Source organism: Schistosoma mansoni, chromosome W (genome assembly GCF_000237925.1).
Source record: "Schistosoma mansoni strain Puerto Rico chromosome W, complete genome".
Taxonomy (NCBI): Eukaryota; Metazoa; Platyhelminthes; class Trematoda; order Strigeidida; family Schistosomatidae; genus Schistosoma; species Schistosoma mansoni.
In genome coordinates, this window is record NC_031502.1 from 38,259,852 (window position 1) to 38,278,907 (window position 19,056).

The 19,056-nt window shown below is 35.4% G+C and overlaps 1 protein-coding gene and 1 non-coding gene across 2 annotated transcripts in view; one reads left to right on the forward strand and one right to left on the reverse strand.

Annotated features, from left to right (window-relative positions):
* Nucleotides 1-9: 9 nt before the first annotated feature.
* On the reverse strand, nucleotides 10-75 carry Smp_tRNA_01870_Gln_TTG.1.1. Its single transcript has one exon. It is a non-coding gene (tRNA).
* Nucleotides 76-10,012: 9,937 nt separating this feature from the next.
* Nucleotides 10,013-19,056, forward strand: part of Smp_210510 (subfamily C1A unassigned peptidase (C01 family)) — a gene marked incomplete at its 5' end in the record, with an annotated part of 118,234 nt that continues 109,190 nt past the window's right edge. Inside the window, 2 exons of the mRNA XM_018789626.1 lie at nucleotides 10,013-10,033; nucleotides 17,633-17,699. Of these exons, the coding sequence (XP_018655050.1) occupies nucleotides 10,013-10,033; nucleotides 17,633-17,699 (88 nt within the window). The remainder of the gene's footprint in view (nucleotides 10,034-17,632; nucleotides 17,700-19,056) is intronic.

The window sequence follows — 19,056 nt, forward strand, 5'->3', positions numbered from 1 at the left end:
GAGTTGATGTTCACTCTGGGACTCGAACCCAGTACCCTCGCTTCAAACGCCATCGCGTTATCCACTCGGCCACTGAGTCCTGATAGCCACTTGCTTGTGCGATGGGGTGAATTTTAAATTCACTTAGTATTGTTTGTTTGAATCTTCCCATCGATTTGTTAGGACTGCAACTGGTCAGTCTCTAATTGGCATATGTGCATACTGTGTCTTAATGTTTAATTTTCTATGTATCATTAATCATACAAGTTTATAAATTAGGTTTGTTATCACTAAACATTTACAAAATTAGAAAAAGAAACCAAGTGTGTAATATTTAAAAACAATCAATAAATCTAAATTGATTTACATGTATCTGAGTCTGTTTTAGTGATATGTGATGGGTTCTAGATTTCTTAATAAAATAATTTTTTTATTTTTCTGAAATAATTTTGAGTCTTTTTACTGAGTAGGAGAAGCACATAAAGTGTAAATTGATGACATGTGAGATTTACTGTATATGAAGACATGTTGTTTAAAAAAATATATGTGAAAAGGTCTTTTTAATTATTAAGTTGTAATCAAAATCGAATGGAAGTTTTAGCGGTTTTTACTTGAGTTACTAAGTGGTAGTTTTTTGTGAGGGGAACAGTTTTGAAACAACTGGCAGGTTGACAAACTATCCTGTCTATCATCAATCCATTCCTTTTTTCCAGGTCTATTTCATGTTAACCGTACATGAAGTGTAAGTTGATGACATGGGGAATTTATAATATGTGAAGAGATGTTGTTTAAAAAAATATGTGAAACGATCTTTTCAATTAATAAGTTCCGATCTAAATTACATGAAAAATTTTGACAGAATTTTATAGATTAATTTACCTGTCAGATTCACTTCGATTGATTATAATCTAAGACATCATCATTAATCATATTTTTAAAATTTTTTAGTTAAATTCATGAGTCAATTAAAGCTAGAGAACCATGGAGAACCTGGAAGCATTGGACGACCGTTTCCTCTTAATAAGGGACTCCTCGGCAGTTCACATCCACGATCCTGTTCGCGGAACTTGAACCTAGGACCTGTCAGTCTCGTGTGCGAACTCTTAAACTCTAGACCACTGAGCCCGTATCCAACGGTGCTAATTTCTAACTTCAACCAATACACGAAAGAAATCATAATTACAGTAGACAAGTCATCATTATAGAAAGGTTTCATTGAATATTTTTTAAAAGTTTTCACATTTAAAAGGAAACTGTCATTTATATCAAATTATTCTGATAATATCAATTTTCACTATTTATAATTTTTCTAGACTTCATTTTGAAGGTCTTTTTGAACAACCTTTTTCTTATCCTACTGCTTTTATCTGTATTCTACTTATTGTACGTAAAACTTCAATCGGCTTTTGTTGTTTCTCAATCTTCACAACATATTGTTAACCATGTAATTTTCATCTATATATTATTATTCTATTATATTGTGATATTTGTATTGTTATTATCAGAAGAGGTTTTGTGGAGATTTAGTATTTTCATAGTTGAAAACGTTAGTCGATTAAAGCAAGACCACCATGGAAAACATGGAGGCACTGGACGGCTGTTTCGTCCTATTATGAGACTCCTCAGCAGTGCGCATCCACGATCCCGCGCTCGCGAGATTCGAACACAGGATCTACCAGTCTCGCGCCAGAGCACTTAACCGATAAACCACTGAGCCGGCATCCAACGGTGTTAATGTCTAACTTCAACTGATCCACGAAGTTGAGCAACCGTTCACCAATTGTCCTCAGTGGGTTGATATCTCACAACAGACGTGGTTTGCACTCCACTGGTATTGACTGATGATTTTTATATACTTGATTACTTGCCGACTAAAAATTTCAAGTGTAATAATTCCATTTCTGCTCATCTATTTCTATCTGATTTACATACTAATATTTTTGAAAATTCTTAGCACATTAATTCAAATAACTTTAATTGTCATATATATTCACAGATTCATTCTATAAGCACTTGATTATATCAATTACTCTTACTAGTTCCTTCAAATTTATTGATTTATATATATATATATATATAGTTTTCTTAAAATCACAACAAATCAGTCAGTATCATGTGAACGTTTTGCACTTTATGGAAGGCTATAATAAATTGTTTCTTAAGTACAATAGAATTAAATGACACAATACTATTGGAATAACTTTATTTATTGCAACAAATCAATCTGAAAAGTGAACATTTATATATGTTATACAGTGGTGAACTGATTATAACCTCTCAAGTGATCAATGGTTCTAGAGGATAATTTTATACTTCTGTAACGTAAAATGGCTTAGGCAAGGTAATACCCAACGGTTTATGTAAAACGTACACTGTTCATTGGTAAAATATGAAAACAATACATTATGTGTACTATTTGCACATCTTCCTTCAGTTGTCTCTTGTAGACTCCACCGTCCTTCCATTACTGTTTCACTCTGTCTGCTCTCTATTTTTCTTTTTCTTCTCATTTTCCTCTTCTGCCAGTAGGGATAGTAATTTCAATCCCTTATTTATACTACTTATAAGTAGCATGTTTCACACCTTTCTTTAAAAAATTTAATTTCTGTACTTATGCAGGTATTTGATCATATCTATATTACGTAATATTTTAGCTCGATGAACTTGTGACATGGAATCAATCTATGAAGTAATTGACTGTTTGACTGAGTTTTGTTAGTAAATACAATTTACTTTAGGATAGGAACGTATTAGCTGATTTAATCTACAGATATAAATCAACGTCTTCTTGATCTTTAATTTGTAATATTCATTTCTATCTTTCATTCTTTTATCAATATATGCTTTAGATTTAGTTTTCCACTGCCAAACATAACTTTGTCACTATTTCCAATCTGGTTGAGTTATGGGTATTTATTCAGTGAAGTTACAGTTCCGGTATTCATGGTGAATGAATTTCAAAAATATCCGTTGTGAGATAAGTGGGACCAATATCAAGCAATAATGGTGATACTATATTACAAATCAGAAGACGTTAAGAATCTAAGCCATTGGATATCAACTCACTTTTCTGAAAGTCAAGTGCTCTTCTGGAGGCCTCAGTGCCCTAGTTTCGATCACATGTGGTGTCGCAAGTATGTATTTCTGTGATGTGTTATAGGAGAAAGAGCAGTCCAATTCTTCCTGGTTTTAAGTGGCTTTTAGTGTTCAGGACTTGTTGGAAAACTACAAATTTACTTGAACGGTGTGCCTGACTGATAAATGTGATAAATTACAGTCGGATGATGTGGTTCTGTGAACGGATCTCCGAGTGCCACTACCCAGTAAAATATGCACATTTGGATAAAAAAGATCACTATTCATGGTCCAGCAGATTTATTTTCACCATAATTACTAAAAATCAGATTTCATAACGACTCAGTTTATGTATTTACTCTGACACAAATTCTCGACAGTGTACCTTTTATAGTGTATAGTGATTTTTGTCTCTGGCCAGTGAACATAGGCTATCTTCGAGGACGGTTGTTTATAAATACTTGTAGTATATAAATTCATTATTGAGTGGTTAATAATTTACATTGACTCACTAACCATACATTTACATATAAGCCATACTACAGGTGTGAGAGCAAATAGCATCAATTGGTTGCAAATATCGTAGTAGTTTTGGGTTAGACTTTTGATCTTCTACCATTTTGATGGTAACAGTGGTAATTCTCTGAATTTCAGCTATACACAATAGAGCTATCCTGACTATTGCGTTGAAAATCGTGATTTCGGTGTTGGATGACAATTCTTTTGTTTTAGGTATTCTTCATAAGCTGTAATGTTGCCTCTGCTTTGAGAGTTTGTAGTTTCAAATTACCAGATCTTCCTTATTTATCAATAGAGCTTTTTAGGCATGTGAAAGCGATTAACATTATTTAGTTCCATCATAAGGTATTACTTGGTTTGTGCTCACCTTGTTGTTCAAAATCTTGTGTTTTCCCTCGTGAATGTCGAGGCATATTGGTGTGGATGCCACTGACACATTGCGAGACTTAATCTGGTTTGGTCGATTCATGATCCATCAGCTTGCTCATCCAAAAGATTGACGTCTACTCGATCCCACAATCAGTTCAAGAATACTATGGTAAACACATCCTGATAGTTGCGGGAACATGAACGTCCTTAATGTTTTTGGTTGTTCTGTTTTCTCCTGGACCTCAGTGAGGTATTCTGACTTCAAGTCGTTCGGCACTTGCTCAGCTCCTATGAATATGAATAATGACAATAAAACTTTATTGTTCAGTATAAGCCTTGACGTGTTTACTAAGCTCTGCGTTGCCACCAACAACGAGTGGTGAACAAATAATGTTAAAAAAGAGATTACAGTGCAAATTATTCCAGGACATGCATTGTTGTGCAGTAAAAAAACTTGTGTTTAATTATATCTTGATACTTCTGTAGTAGGCGTCGAGTCGCGACTGACCATGGTCATCACTACAGGATGATCACATGTCAGGTATTAGGTTGGATCTCTCTGTAGGCCAAAAACCAGGAGGCGGTTGACAGTTGTAATAAGATATATTTGTGGGCGATCTCGTGGTATCGTAAGAATACCAAGGTCGTGCCGAAGTTTACAAGCCTAACTACCGAGCGTATGCGAGTTAGTGCAGGACCACAGACGACGGAAGAAAGTGTATTTTTTGTACACTTAAACAAACAGTTACAATAAAATGATCACTGGTACAATTGATTATAATAATAATTGTTTTCGCTATACTTATCGTGATGTCTTCATAAAAGTTGGTCACTACAGTATTCCCCCGCTAGAAAGAGTTTACACTCTTGGTAAGTAGCGATTTCGTTCGTGGGGCTGATCGGCAAACGTGTGATCGTAGGATGAAAGGGTTGACGAATAGGAAGCGATCGTTGATCCTCCGGTTGTCACTGAAGGTCTTTGATGTAAGACGGTACCAGGAGTAACATGCTACTTGAGTTAGCGTGCCACACCAAGGTGGTTTGTATCCAGAATCTGAGGATTGCGTTGATAGTGGTCCGGACCGGAGAACACTGAAGACTTAGAATGTACCAACATTGAGCCAAGAAACCAGAAGTGACCATAACAACCAGCCTCAAGACCATACATATGCTGGACATAATTGGAGCCAGAGACATTGACTGAGTGCGTTGGCACGAGCGTGGGTGATCAGGCTAGCTTTCGCCAAGGTTGACTGAAGTCAATGGTATCAACAGGACAATAGTAGGAGGCGTGGGCTCAGGATAAAAAAAATGAAAGGAAAAGACAATGGTGTAGTGGGCATGTAGTAAAGGGATAGCGTCCTATTACAGATCCGTTGTTTATTGGGAGGTTAATCGCGAAAGCGTACGAGTAGACGTACTCAGTGACCGGAACGTGAGACGGTAGTCTCGTTCTTACCTCATGAGACTGCAATGTCATCTGAAGTCAAGGAAAACGTGGTCTGCTGATCTGGACGTGAGACTGAAGTCTCGTCCGTAGATTGTGCAGATGACACGTGCTGCTGCCTGACATGCGAACGAGGTCTCTGATGTATCTAGCGTGGGATCCAGAGTTGATGTAGAGATCCTGCTAAAAGGTTTGATGGGCATAGCATTGAGACTCAACTTATCAGGTAAGACACTGTCATGGACGTCTCATGGCTTGAGACGATGAATGTTGACTGTCTCGACACAGCTGTGTCGATCGACCTTGATGGTCGTTTCGTGACAGGGAACCACATGAAAAGGTCCTACGAAAGGCTGCTGTAAAGGTTTGCGTACTGCATCTACTCATATGAAAACATGTGAACAGTAAGATAACTCTCGAGGGAGAGTGACCTGTCGAAGTCGCATACGAGTTGACACCGGGGGCAGTGTTCGCATATATTCAGACAATTGGACGTAGTCTGATCCACCAAAATTATTACCACTCCGTGGTGTGGAAGATTCTTCAGACAGACGCAATATCGTGCCGTCAACAAGTTCAGCGGTGGAACACTGAATATCTGCCTTCAAGCTCGTTCTGATACCCCAGAGGACGGGCGGTAAGGTTACGTACCAATTGTTGTTTTAGTGTGCTTGAAGTGCACTTTAAGGTGGGAGATGAAACCGTTCAACTAAACCATTTGATGCTGGGTGGTAGGCGGTAGTGCGTATGCGTTCTGTACCAAGCAGTCTGGTGAGCGAGGAGAATAAATTCGGACTCAAATTGTTGTCCTCGTTCAGTCGTGGCAGTCCAGGGACAACAGTGCAGACCTATGTATTGTTCTGCGAAGCGGTGAGCTACTGTCTCCATCCTATTAGACGTGTCGGGAATAGCTACGGGCCATGTTGTGAAAAGATGGATGGATGTGGGTATGTGATCATACCCGTGCGATGGTGGCATTGGTCCCACAATGTCTATATGAATGTGATCGAAGCTAGCATCGGGCATAGCGAACCTGCCAATGGGGGCAGCTACATGCCTATGTACTTTTGATCAGTGAAAGTGTAAGCATTGCTTTACCCACAAACGGACATCTTTGACGGCCAAACGCATCGTTCAGCAATGAGGCGTAATGCCGCTGTGATGCCTGGATGAGACAGTCTATGCAAGGAATCAAAAATGAGATGACGATAAGCAGAGGGTGCAATGGGTCGGGGAAGACCAGTAGCATTATTACACAGGATAGTATCTGAGCTAGTGGCTAGGGGTATTTCTCGGCGCTGAAGTGATGTGGAATGTTGTGTTTCCTTACAGGAGGGATCGCTTGCTTGGGCGGTGGTCATAGCAGAGAGATCAAGAAACGGTAAAGCAACTGCATTCACTTGGATACGTGACAGAGCATCGGCAACATAGTTCGACTCGCCTTTAAAGTAAAGAAGGTTTGTCGTGAAGTGAGAGATATAGTCCATATGTCTGCACTCTCGTGGTGGGTAGCGGTTAGAAAATACGTCGAAGCTTTATGGTTGGTGAATAAGATGAAATGTTTGGTGGTACACTAAGTTGCTAAGAGTTCTCGACCAAAAGCGCTATATCTCGTCTCCGTGGAAGCGAGGCGTCGTGCGAAAAATACGAGAGGTTGCCATCTTCCGGAGATATCCTGCTGCATGACGGCTCCTATGGGAAAATCTGATGCATCAACCGCCATACTAAGCGTGGCTGATGAGTCAGGATGAGCGAGGAGTGTGGCTTGAGCTAGAGTAGTTTTGATCTCTGAAAATGGAGTGCATGCGGCATAGTTCAAAACCAATTTGAGTGGATTCCCGCGACGTAAGTCACTTAATGGTCATAACCGTTCTACCGCGTGTGGAATGAAACGTCGGTAGAAGTTAACCGAACCGAGAAACGCCTTCAGTTGTTTGAGTGTGGACGGCACGGTGTACTCCATAATTGTACGTAGTTTGTCCTCACAAGGTATAATAACCTGTTGCTTAGTAATATGACCTAAAAATTTTATTTCTGGCTTGCCAAGTTCATACTTGTCTGGGTTGACTATTATTCCGTTACTCGAAAGACGCTGGAATAGTAGTGTCAGGTGCTGATAATGTTCATCTACGTTTGATGATTCGATTAGCAGATCACCAATATGGACGTGAACAAAATCTAAGTCTCATGCTATGCTATCGGTAAACCTTTGGAAAGTTTGAGCAGCATTCCGTAACCCAAATGGAATTCGTGGGAACTCAAACAGAGGAGTCGTGATAGCGGTTTTTTCAATGTCTTCAAGAGAGACTGGGATCTGATGATATGCTCGTACCAGATCGATCTTAGGAAAAATAGTCATGTGCTTGAGTGATGCCGTGATTTAGTGTATGTGGGGGACGGGGTAGCTATCAAATCGCGTAGCTACGTTTAATGCCCGGTGGCCGCCACATGGTCTCCGACTAACCCCATCCTTTTTGCGTACCATGTGGAGAGGTGAGGCTCAGGGACGGTGAGAAGGACGAATAACACAAGCAACCCGTAAATTGTAAAACTCGCGTTTAGCAAAGGCTAATTTGTCCAGTGCTAGTGAGTGAGGTTTTGCCGTGACTGGTGGTCCGCAGGTGACTATGTGGTGTACTAAACGATTAGTCACCCATGGGACCTCCTCGGAAGGTTTAAGTTAATTGGAGGAATTTCTAGAGTAAGGCGCAGAATACATCGTCACACGAATGGAATGAACCTATGATTCGGTACGCGTTTATCTGAGCTCTGAAGTCCATGAATTTACTGTTCGACGAAGTATCGGTTAGCTGCATCCTAGGTGAATCGACAAGCAGTTTATAGTGCCGTAGGAAATCGATACCGAAATCCAAAACAACGGTCACTACACTTCCTTCTAGCAGTCTACAGATAGTTGTTATGCTACTTTTCCAGTATTGTGTGCTATAAACCTTTCTGAAACATCAGGAATAAAATGCAAGATGAGGTCTAAAATAATATCTTTCATATACATATTTTTAGTGTTGTCTCACGACTACTCTGAGAAATGGGAGCAGAACGGGTAAAGAGAAAAGAGTAGAAGAGGTTTACCGAACGAACTATTGTGACTCGCGGTGTCCGAAATCGATTTTCAAGGATTCGAGTTACCGTTTGCAGCAAGCAGTAGAAAATCAACAGTCATCATTCGAGCCTCAAATTTAATCAAACTTTATCTTATTATCAATGACCCAGAAGCATACAACAGCAGAACGAAATAATAGAAGTAAATCTTAATCGAAGCCAAATAATTTGAACCCAGACATAGGAGATTGCAGAGCGTGTTCACAAAAGGCCTGAGTTAAAGTAAAAGATGAAGTGAGAGAACAAAGAAATGAAAATTATATCCAATAAAATACTTTTCAGGAATTTGTTAGGTATTCTTACTCTTACAATAGATATTGTTTATAAATGGTAAGAGTTTGGTCATTCGAGATTAAAAAATAAAGATATGATAAGTAATCTTGTTCTGAAGTTGTGGGTTACGAAGCTTCTGACCTGCCCGTCTGAGAGATGAAAAGTACTGTTTATTTAAGATGCGTAAAGAAACTGAGACTATTGATCGCTCACTTTTGTCTAAAACTAATTTATAAGAGGTCTAAAAAGCTGATCTACAAACCTTTGTATATATATATGTATACACTGGTTTTGGAAAATGAAAGTAGATCAAATATCGGAGAAACATACGTAGATCACTATCATAGTTATTCTCTTTCGACCGGTTAGGGGTCTACTTGAGTTGGATGGAAATGGTGTGACAAACCAGGTAACGTCGAAGTCACTCCTCACTCTTAGTACCTGACGTGGATAACCCTTTCATCACATCAAAGTACTATGGCTGTTTTGATGATCGTACAACACAAACCGCATCACTACTGAAATATGTTATTAAGGGTAGGTACAAGGAACAGAGTGCGATCACTGCTTCATGGGTCGGTTCCATGGCCGTTCCAGGAGGAAGATGATAGGTACATGACTGTCAAGCTTCCATTTGAGGATTTTCACTGCGAGAACTGGTCAAATCTACCTTATCTGGTTAAAAATCTAAATAAAACGTTTATATATATGTAAAAAGCATGCTTTAGGGTATATACTCTCGTAATGTGGTATGTAAAAGCAAGACCGTTCTGAATTGTTTGAATCATTCACTTGTTAGCCTACGATAAAGAGAACGTTTATGAAAATGCTCTCATACTATCGAGAAGAAAAATAATCATTGTGGAACGGAAGTAGTGGACGGATATAATTAAATTTTCTGGCGAAACTTCAATGGCCGACTGTAAACTTTTCATGAATTTATCCTGTGAGGAACTGGAGAGAAGTGTTTCAGATCTAAATCACAAATTATTTTCTTCTGAGATTCCGGAAGAGTCTCAAACCGTCAAAGATGATTTGGAGGAAATCGATGTAACTCTTAGCTTTCTATCTTCATTCTTTTAGGTCGGGTATTTATTTGTTAGGGTGCAATATACTATAAAGAATCAAATAGGGAAATCCAGCAGCAACGTTTCATGTAGCCCTGAAGTTATTGACAAATATGTGAAAAACGTATTCGACTTACCCACGAAAATATACGATGATCTTCGTATGGAGGCCTGTCAGGCCGAGGTTAGTTTTTGCATGTCAAAATTTCTTGGAAATTTTGCATTCATCTAATATTATAAAGACGTTTTATCTAATATCAGAGGTTTCATAAGCTGCAAAATATATAGTAATATTTTGGTGGTTTGTAAGCACTATAAAAGGTTTAACTTGTCAAAATTCAAAATATGTACTAGTTCTTTTCTATGGTGTAATATTTAAAGAATGTTAGTCGGAGATTCTGAGAATTTTATGGCGTAGTTATGGCAAACGTTACTTAAGATCTCTCAGTCTAGTGTCAATTTTTCTAGTACTACGTTCAGTTAACGCTATCACTGTATAAAGTCGCCATTTACTTATTTTTACAAAATCATCCCTATCTAATTGCCAGGCCTAAATTTCAAACTGACCAGTTGTTATCCGTTATTTGTCTGGTTTTATGGCACTGTCAGGCATTTCTTGGGGTCGTTATCAGATTACTCAAATTTATATCTCAAGCATACAAAAGTTTACCGAATCAAAGATTTAACTGGATACGTTACTCTGTTAGTATGTGAGCTCATCTCCAGCCTTCTCTCATCTTACAGTAAAAATAATTTGATGTCAGATCAGCTTTGAGCGATTATATGTTGCCATTTTGGTTTGTTGCTGAAGATGTGAGCGATGAAAAGCTTTGAACAACTTAAGCATACAAGAGTATTTTTGTTAACAGATTAATTTACGGGAAGATTTCTAGTCGTAAGGCAACCGAAACTGTCAAAGTTAAATCAATAAAATTCGACAATGGGTAAATTTGAGCATCATTTCCATATCAAAAAATTCAACAGAACTACTATTACTGCATATTTTACTGTGATCATAAATCTCTGACGAATCCTACGGCCTCCAACATATCCAAGGCCTAACAACGAGAGAACTAAGAATAATTAAAAGCTTAAATTAGAATAAGGGTTTTTTTAGTCGATTTTGTATTTGGCTTCTCGAAATCCGTCAATCAGCAGAGTGTTTTTACCTACCGAACTTGTTTAGGCATCGTTATCTAGGTAACACTTAAAGAACACATTGATACGTGTATACGCCACTATTGGAACTGAAGCGATTCGAAAGACTTGTAATGGTTTGAAGTATTTAAATTATTGTGCGATTTAGGAATTCCCAAGATAACGCAATTCATGCCACAAAGAACTAGGCGGACATAGATGAATCTATTATATTTGGAATTCGAAATAAAGCAGCCGTTAGGTACAAAAGAATCATTAGTTCACACAAACACCAGGCGACTGTTATTTTTGTCATAAAATCAAACCTTCAGTCGGGCAAAGGTTCCCATACAGACAGTGAGTGACTATCTGCAATCACAAACTTACAATAAAATAGTTCAGAATGCTTGACGTAAGGAAAGTTATTTGAAGGGAGAGATGTAAAATAGATATTTTTGACGTAAACGGCTACTGATAAGCGGTTAGTGTTTAAACTGAGAAATTAACCATTCTAAGCGTTCAGGTTTCATGACAAAATCTGTTTAAAGTTTCTCAGATAAATAATAATGCAGAATTTTATTAATCAAGCCTCCTTTAATTTCAATAAGTGATATGATAAACAACACTTCGTCACGAGTTTTAAATCAGTTAAGTACCTAATCCGTACATCATTTTGACGCATTATTTTTGGTTATTTATTTGAACACATTATTGGTTATTCGAAGTCAAATCAAACATAAGTCAGTGGTTTGACATAAGTCATCTGTCAAGCCGTCAGTTTGCCGAATGTGTATGATCTTTGTCTATAACTTATATATATATATTGTTTCGGCATCCTTTCATTTTCCATCGTTACGGTTTAAAACATCTTCCATGAACTTGTATTAACTTTGTCACACCAAAGCTTGGTATGTGGACTATGACTAGAGGTAGAGTCGGCAACACTCGTTTTTTCCCATCTAGACTCTTTGACCTGATAACTATGCATTCAACTGTTGATTTAAACAATGTGTAATAAACTTGACCCTAATCTCTATGATAATCTACTGTCGATTACCCTGGATACTGATCACAGATGAATGCAAACGCGTTCGGTGGTAGGCTACTATTTCCAGTGATTTGCATGTTGTCGTTGAAGTTGAGGGACGTATTAGGTTGATTTACATTGACCCGTGTTTGCTTTGAAGTCAAAATAAATGGTTGTAGACAACTAAAAATGAAATAAAACACTGAACTGTCTAGACTTTCCCTAATAATGATGTACTTGCCTTCAAACTAAAAGCAGTGTAAAACTGATGTCATTGAAATTTAAACAAAACTGTGCCACTCATTTCCTAAGATTTTAGACAAATTACTATATAGTATTAAATATTGGTTCAGATAATGGCTAAAGTAGGGTTTTGGATTCCTCTCAAATATATTTCACGGCATTGCTTGGGATTTCTTCAATCCACATTTTGCTCTAGTTTACTTAGTAGCCTTCACAATGTTAATAAAATGTACTATACACCGACAGACTAATAGGATGAATTATCGTTTAGTCTGAAGAGTTTATTAGCTAATGTTTGTGGGATTTTTTTACATAATAGGTAACATTTCAGTAACCCCAGTGCGGCATAGTTTGCAAGATTAAAAAAGTAGTCTAAATTCAACCGTTTATCCTTTAAGGTGTAGATTTATCTGTTATAATTTTTAATCGTATGATAGTAAACTAGTGCTATGGCAATGTTATACACGTTTTCAAACTCACTTCTTTATCTGCGTGTTTATATAATTCAACACAAGTACCACGCAGACTTTCTATCAAAAGATAAAGATGTAGTAATAAGTGATAAAACAATTATCCAGAGGACTAGTAGTCTTTCTGGGAATAAGGCGACAACCATGCATTTTAAATGCATGAACTGTGGGTTTTAGCTGCGAGCCCCATAGTGTTTCGTGTGTACAAGGACAAACTTATTCTTCCTCAGATTTTGGTCTATCTATGCAGCATATCGAAAACGATACATGGAATGTAGACGAAAAACTTGTAAAGCGAAGGGTGTACAGAGATCACTCTATTTAACGCCCTGTTTTTTGGAGAAACAGTCCATTTAGTAAATAACAAAGGCTCAGTTTATATTATTTGTTCATGTATGTAACTTAGGGGAACATAGAAGCGTTTCCCAAATCCTGATTTTTCCTTTAATTTGAGGATATTTCCATTATCATAAGACGGGCGAAATAATAGTGTTAGTTGAAATGTTTTACAAAACAATACATGCGCCAAAAGTTGCGATTGGGTGATGTAACATGATTATATCTATGATTTTGTAACTGGCATTATCGTTTGAAATGAACAATACACGATTAGTGATGAAAATGATGTATAGAATACATAACCCGCAAATGTACAAGCAATTTGCTGACTTCTTCACATCTGTTATATGACTTAATAACTCATGTCACATTTAAAATTGGGAGCCAGTCGGTTAGTCCAAGTCCATTGAGATTTTGTCCAACTTGTCTGGCAAATATTTGTTCCACCAACTAAATAAACCACAGTATTTCAGTTTTCAGTGGATTTTTTTATATTCACACTGAAAGCAAGTCCATAACTAGTAACTTTTGTGTTAGTTTGATTGGTAAGAGATATAATTCAAGGATTTAAGGAATATAATGTTAGATAACAAGCAAACGCTGTTTCAGGTTTCACAAAAATTCTATAAACCAATCTTAGTTTATGATCGTTTGGAATAATTTTTATCAATTTATGTTGAGATCATACTACTACTACTATAGTATTAGATTATTGAAATGAAGTAATGTTTTAATTTTTTGTTTTACAAACTCTATTATTTTTATCTAATCCATACAGGATTGTAGAGAGCTAGAATATATATATATATATATATATATATATATATATATAACGTTAATAGGTTGCAAAGTTCAGCTGCAGTGGAGGAAATTCACTATATATTACAACTGTGTTAATTGCAATTGATCAATTCATCTTCAATCCATTTGAAGCTGTCTCATTTCGTATCTTATAATTAATTTTTTTTGCAACAATACGAAATAAGGGAATACAATTTTTCCCCTAAAATATCAAGAAAAGATAGCCAAACTAAATTGTATGACTGACTAGATTATTTTAGCGCTTACCATGAGTCCTAATTATAGTATAACGAAGAAGTACAGGTGAATTCCTTCACGAATTACACCACAAGCTATTTCTCTGAGTATATTCAAACGGCCGGTAAAGGTTTAGATATAAGCCATAATATCGGATGTAAATTTTAAACAGACAGACTGTTTCAGCGTATATTTTTTTATGAATGGTCGGCAACGTTGTAGTGAATGCAAAAGATGAGGATTAGTTTCAGATGTTTTGCTCAAAATGTACAAAATTTTTGTTTGATAAAACAGATGAGTAGAGTACATAGATTTTGAAAATTCTGACAATTCACACCAAATGTCTGATATTGACAACGTTTAATTTATTTAAGCTCTTAATCGTCTCACTGCATTCATACTTTATCAAACAATAAACAATCCTTATCTTGTCATATTTGATCGACTGTAACCCTATTATTTGATATTGTCTATATGACTATAAAAATATCTGCATCCCGGTAATAAATAAACACATCTCTACAAATTGAAAAGCTAGTTTGCATATCATTCAACTATAGTATAAAAGTGTGTTGTGATAAAACAAAATTCACAGTAATAAATAAACTAGAAAGTCGGTTTCACTTGTTTCAGGATGGTTTTATCAATAGGCAAAGTTGCAGATAAAAGAAACAATGAATCACTTACGTTTCAATGTTCAATATCAAGAAAATGTAACGAAATAAATCTGAATGAAAGAATACTAGTGATATCGTAGTGTACAAGAACACGGGTGGGGAACAATGGAATGTATTTAAGCAAAAATTACGGACTATCCCACTAAATTCTGATAACCATACAGTAAACAGTTAATTTGCAAAATAGCAATCAATTGTCTCAATCTTAACTGTTCCTTCTGCAAATATCAGTCGGTCTTCTCTAATCTCATTGTTCATACATTTTCGTCCCGATTGCGCTTCATTCCTGTTCGTTCCCTATCAATCTTCTGCCAAAATACATTCTATGCCTGACCCTCATCATATACTACTTATGTGGATATAAGTAGATCACACCACAATATGTTTTGAAACAGATAAACTATGATTATAATGAATAGTTGAAAAGAGATATAGAGAACTGAAAAAAATAATTCATTTTTTGTTTGAGTATAATCATAATTGAGTAAATGATATGTTATGAAATAGAACAAAACAAAACAAAAAAAGAAAAGGAGCTAACAAACATGAACATTTAAGACATAATTAGATTAGTACAAAATGAATACCCCATAACTATAATCTTTAAGCATTATTTAGAATGTATATATAACCAAATTATTAAAACTGTAATTTAAACAAATAATTATTAGTTGAAAAATACATAATTATGGTATTAGTTATTGTGAAAACGATAAAAAAATTGCTTATTATAGGTTGAATTTAAAACTTAATTATAATATTCACTTAGTATTGTTTGTTTGGATCTTCCCATCGATGTGTTTAGGACTGCAACTGGTCAGTCTCTAATTGGTATATGTGCATACTGTGCGTATTGCCTCGATATACCTTAATTCACAAGCATGGTAAGCAGAGAAGCGAGGGTACTGGGTTCGAGTCCCAGAGTGAACATCAACTCTGAGATGCAGGTACATCCAGCTGACGAGTCCCAAATAGGACGAAACGCGCGTCCTGGATTCCACTGCTAGCCACTATCCATCTCTGCTTAATTATAATATATTTTTAGAAAAAAAATAAAAAAAATAAAAATTTATTTATTGTGAAGAAACTTTAAAAAGGATTCCAAAATTAAATTTTCATGAGTTAATTGTTAGTTGTCAGAAAGGGTGTTTTGTGAAAATTTTAGTAATTTTATATAGTTGAAATCATGAGTCAATTGAAGCTAGATCATCATGGAAAACGTGAAGGCATTGGAGTCCCACCATAGAATGAAACGGCCGTCCAGTGATTCCAGGTTTTTCATGGTGGTCTAGCCTCGAATGAATCATGATTTCAACCGTAAAATTGTTAGTTGATAAAATAGTTTTGTTATTATTTAACATTTCCTTGGAATGGTATTTTCTTATGTATTTGTAGATGATACATCTTACCAACTAAGGTCTAAAAAATATGAAATATAGTTAAAAGTTTAATGAATTTAATACTAGATCCTTGATTTATGAATAAAAGATTAGTAAAGCATTAGATCTTGTAAAGTGATTTGAAATAAATTAATATTGGTAAAACTGGACATAAACTAAATATTCAGCGGTAATATAATCGTTGAAATCATGAGTCAGTTAAGGCTAGATCACTATGGAAAACCCGAAAGTACTTGATGGCCATTTTGTTCTAGTATGGGACTCTTCAGCAGTGCGCATTCACAAATCCGCTCGCGAGAGTCGAATCCAGGACTTATCTTAATCTCTAGATCACTGAGCCGGCATTTCAGTTGTTCGATGGTATTTTAGCTCTAATTGACTCATGATTTGCACAACAACAGCTTGTGATAATATTCAACGATAGCTTATATCTTGATTTTCTTCATTTTAATCAAAATTCGATAGATTAGAAAAATCATCAAAAATGATTTCAAATGATTCTTATGAGCTCTAGTACAAAAATCATAAAAAATATGATCAGTTTCTTTATAAAAAAGAAATACTTTTAATGTAAAGATGTATCAAAACATTTTGTTAACAAATAAGTAACTAAATAAATATTACAAAAGATACATCATCATACCTGAATACTTTCAGAATAGATAGTATAACAAAAATCTAATTCTGATAAATATCTCATTTTATTGAACTAAGTAATGTAAACAATATAATTATGAATGGCGTTTAAGTTCTTGATAAAGTATCTTTCACAGTAAACTGCAATATGGTACCATTATAGTGAACGAGAACACAAGTGGAGACAGTCGAGTGTATCTGAACATAACATTACAGAACATCAGAGTAAAATCTAAGAACCATACAGTAAATACTTCGTTTGCAAAGTATTAATCAGTTGTCTCAACTTGACTGTTCCTTCAGTAAAATGTCAAACAATTGTCTCAGACTTCATTGTTCCTTCGTTTCCACACCAATCATTCTTTGTTCTCGTTCTTTTTTCTTCGATCTTCTTAACCTTCTGCTACCATGTATTTCACTTTCGGTTGATGATGCATACTACGTATATCTCTCGAAATAAGTAGCATATACCACAGTATTTCAATTTCAAAATTCATACTAAAATATTCAATTGACTATGATAACATTCAGTGCTATATAATTTACGAAACAAATCCTTAACTAACATACAGACAGATAATTACGTAGCTTGCTAATTAGGAAAGAGACCTATTTTTATATTACATACTGTTTAAATGTGATATAACGAAAATAATGAGTGGTTAAAGGGATAAATAATTTGTTTTATCATTTTATTATGCTAGAATCATCTTTGTCAAGTTTACTACGATGAATTCCTTATTTTGTTTTTTCTTTAAAAGTTACCTTGGTGCATATTTTCATATTATACATGTTTTATTTGAATATTAATTGTAGCCACCTGTCGTAGTTTTAAATGTGTCAGTTATTGAAGCTAAAAATTTGGAAGCGAAAGATTTAAATGGTGAGTTTACTTATATTAAACAGATTTGTTTTGTGTTTGATTTATTTCTCAGTGTAAAATATGAATTTATGACAAACTAATACAGAATTAAGTTTCTATAATCAAGTTATCAGATAGATAGCAGGCAACATAAAAATATGATGTATTCATTCTGTTATCATATTTATATTTCATTCAGTAGGATTAAGTATCAGGTAGAATGAACCAGAGGCTAAAAAATACACTACTCATGATCTTTCATGAACTTAATGCCACCTCAATATATGAAATAAATTGATAATTGACAAAACCCTAATAATATTTAAGTAATATGTTTTTATCGTAACGAACAGGATGACAAAAATCAAATCAGATAATATGTTTGGTTTCCTAGACATATCTAGTGAACTAAATTCGGGAAATTTAAAGTCCAGATCTCTCAAAAAAAGGGAGGTGTTATATCCCGTGGAGATTTATGAATGGTAACTTCCAGAACTGTTTATGGACCAATGTCATATATATATATTTCCTATTGTATAATTGTTAAGTAACTAAACTATTCTTATTCGTGTCCATTCTATTATAAGCTTTATTTTGACCTATAGACTATTATTATACTATTTACCATTCTTGAGTTATACCCAGTCTATTGATTACTGTTTCCCCTATTCACAGCCACATTTGGCCAAAACTTGTATAAATGTTATTTTCTATTCTATGGTATGATGTGGTCAGTTTGTTTGGTATATAAACCCAGTATGTTTGAGAATAATGATTCATCTTGCAGAGGCTGTTATTGGTGTTCTGGGCTTAACTGGCTGGGTTAGGCAGAAAGCAGGACTGATAAGTACTCAAGACCGCTCATAAGGTTTTTTGTATATCATTGCTCTGACCGATAATTTACTCCTCTCTAATTGGCGGGAATCAGCACTTCATATATCAAACAGGGCACACGTACGCACGCAACCGATATAACATGAACGCAGTAACGAATGAATACCATTCGAAATTTTAACTAATTGATAAATGACCAACAAAATGTTTATGTTAAAATTAGCCACGTAGCATAACAATAATATTCGGAAGGAGGTTAAAAAAGATCTACATTAACCTCAACTATGTTGCTTATCTTAGTTATACAACAATAAATCTACTATCTTAGGGGTTTTCATTTGCATCATTCTTTCTATTAAATGTTAATCCACATTTTATTCATTAATTATATCAATTTTACTTATTTCTTTAACTTCGATATTCTGGGCTCTATTCAAGCACAAAATTTGATTTCAATGGGTTTTTTGAATTACTAAAAGACTACATTTTAGTCACTCATGCACCTATTGTTCCTAATAACAATACAACATAGTTTATGACTGTT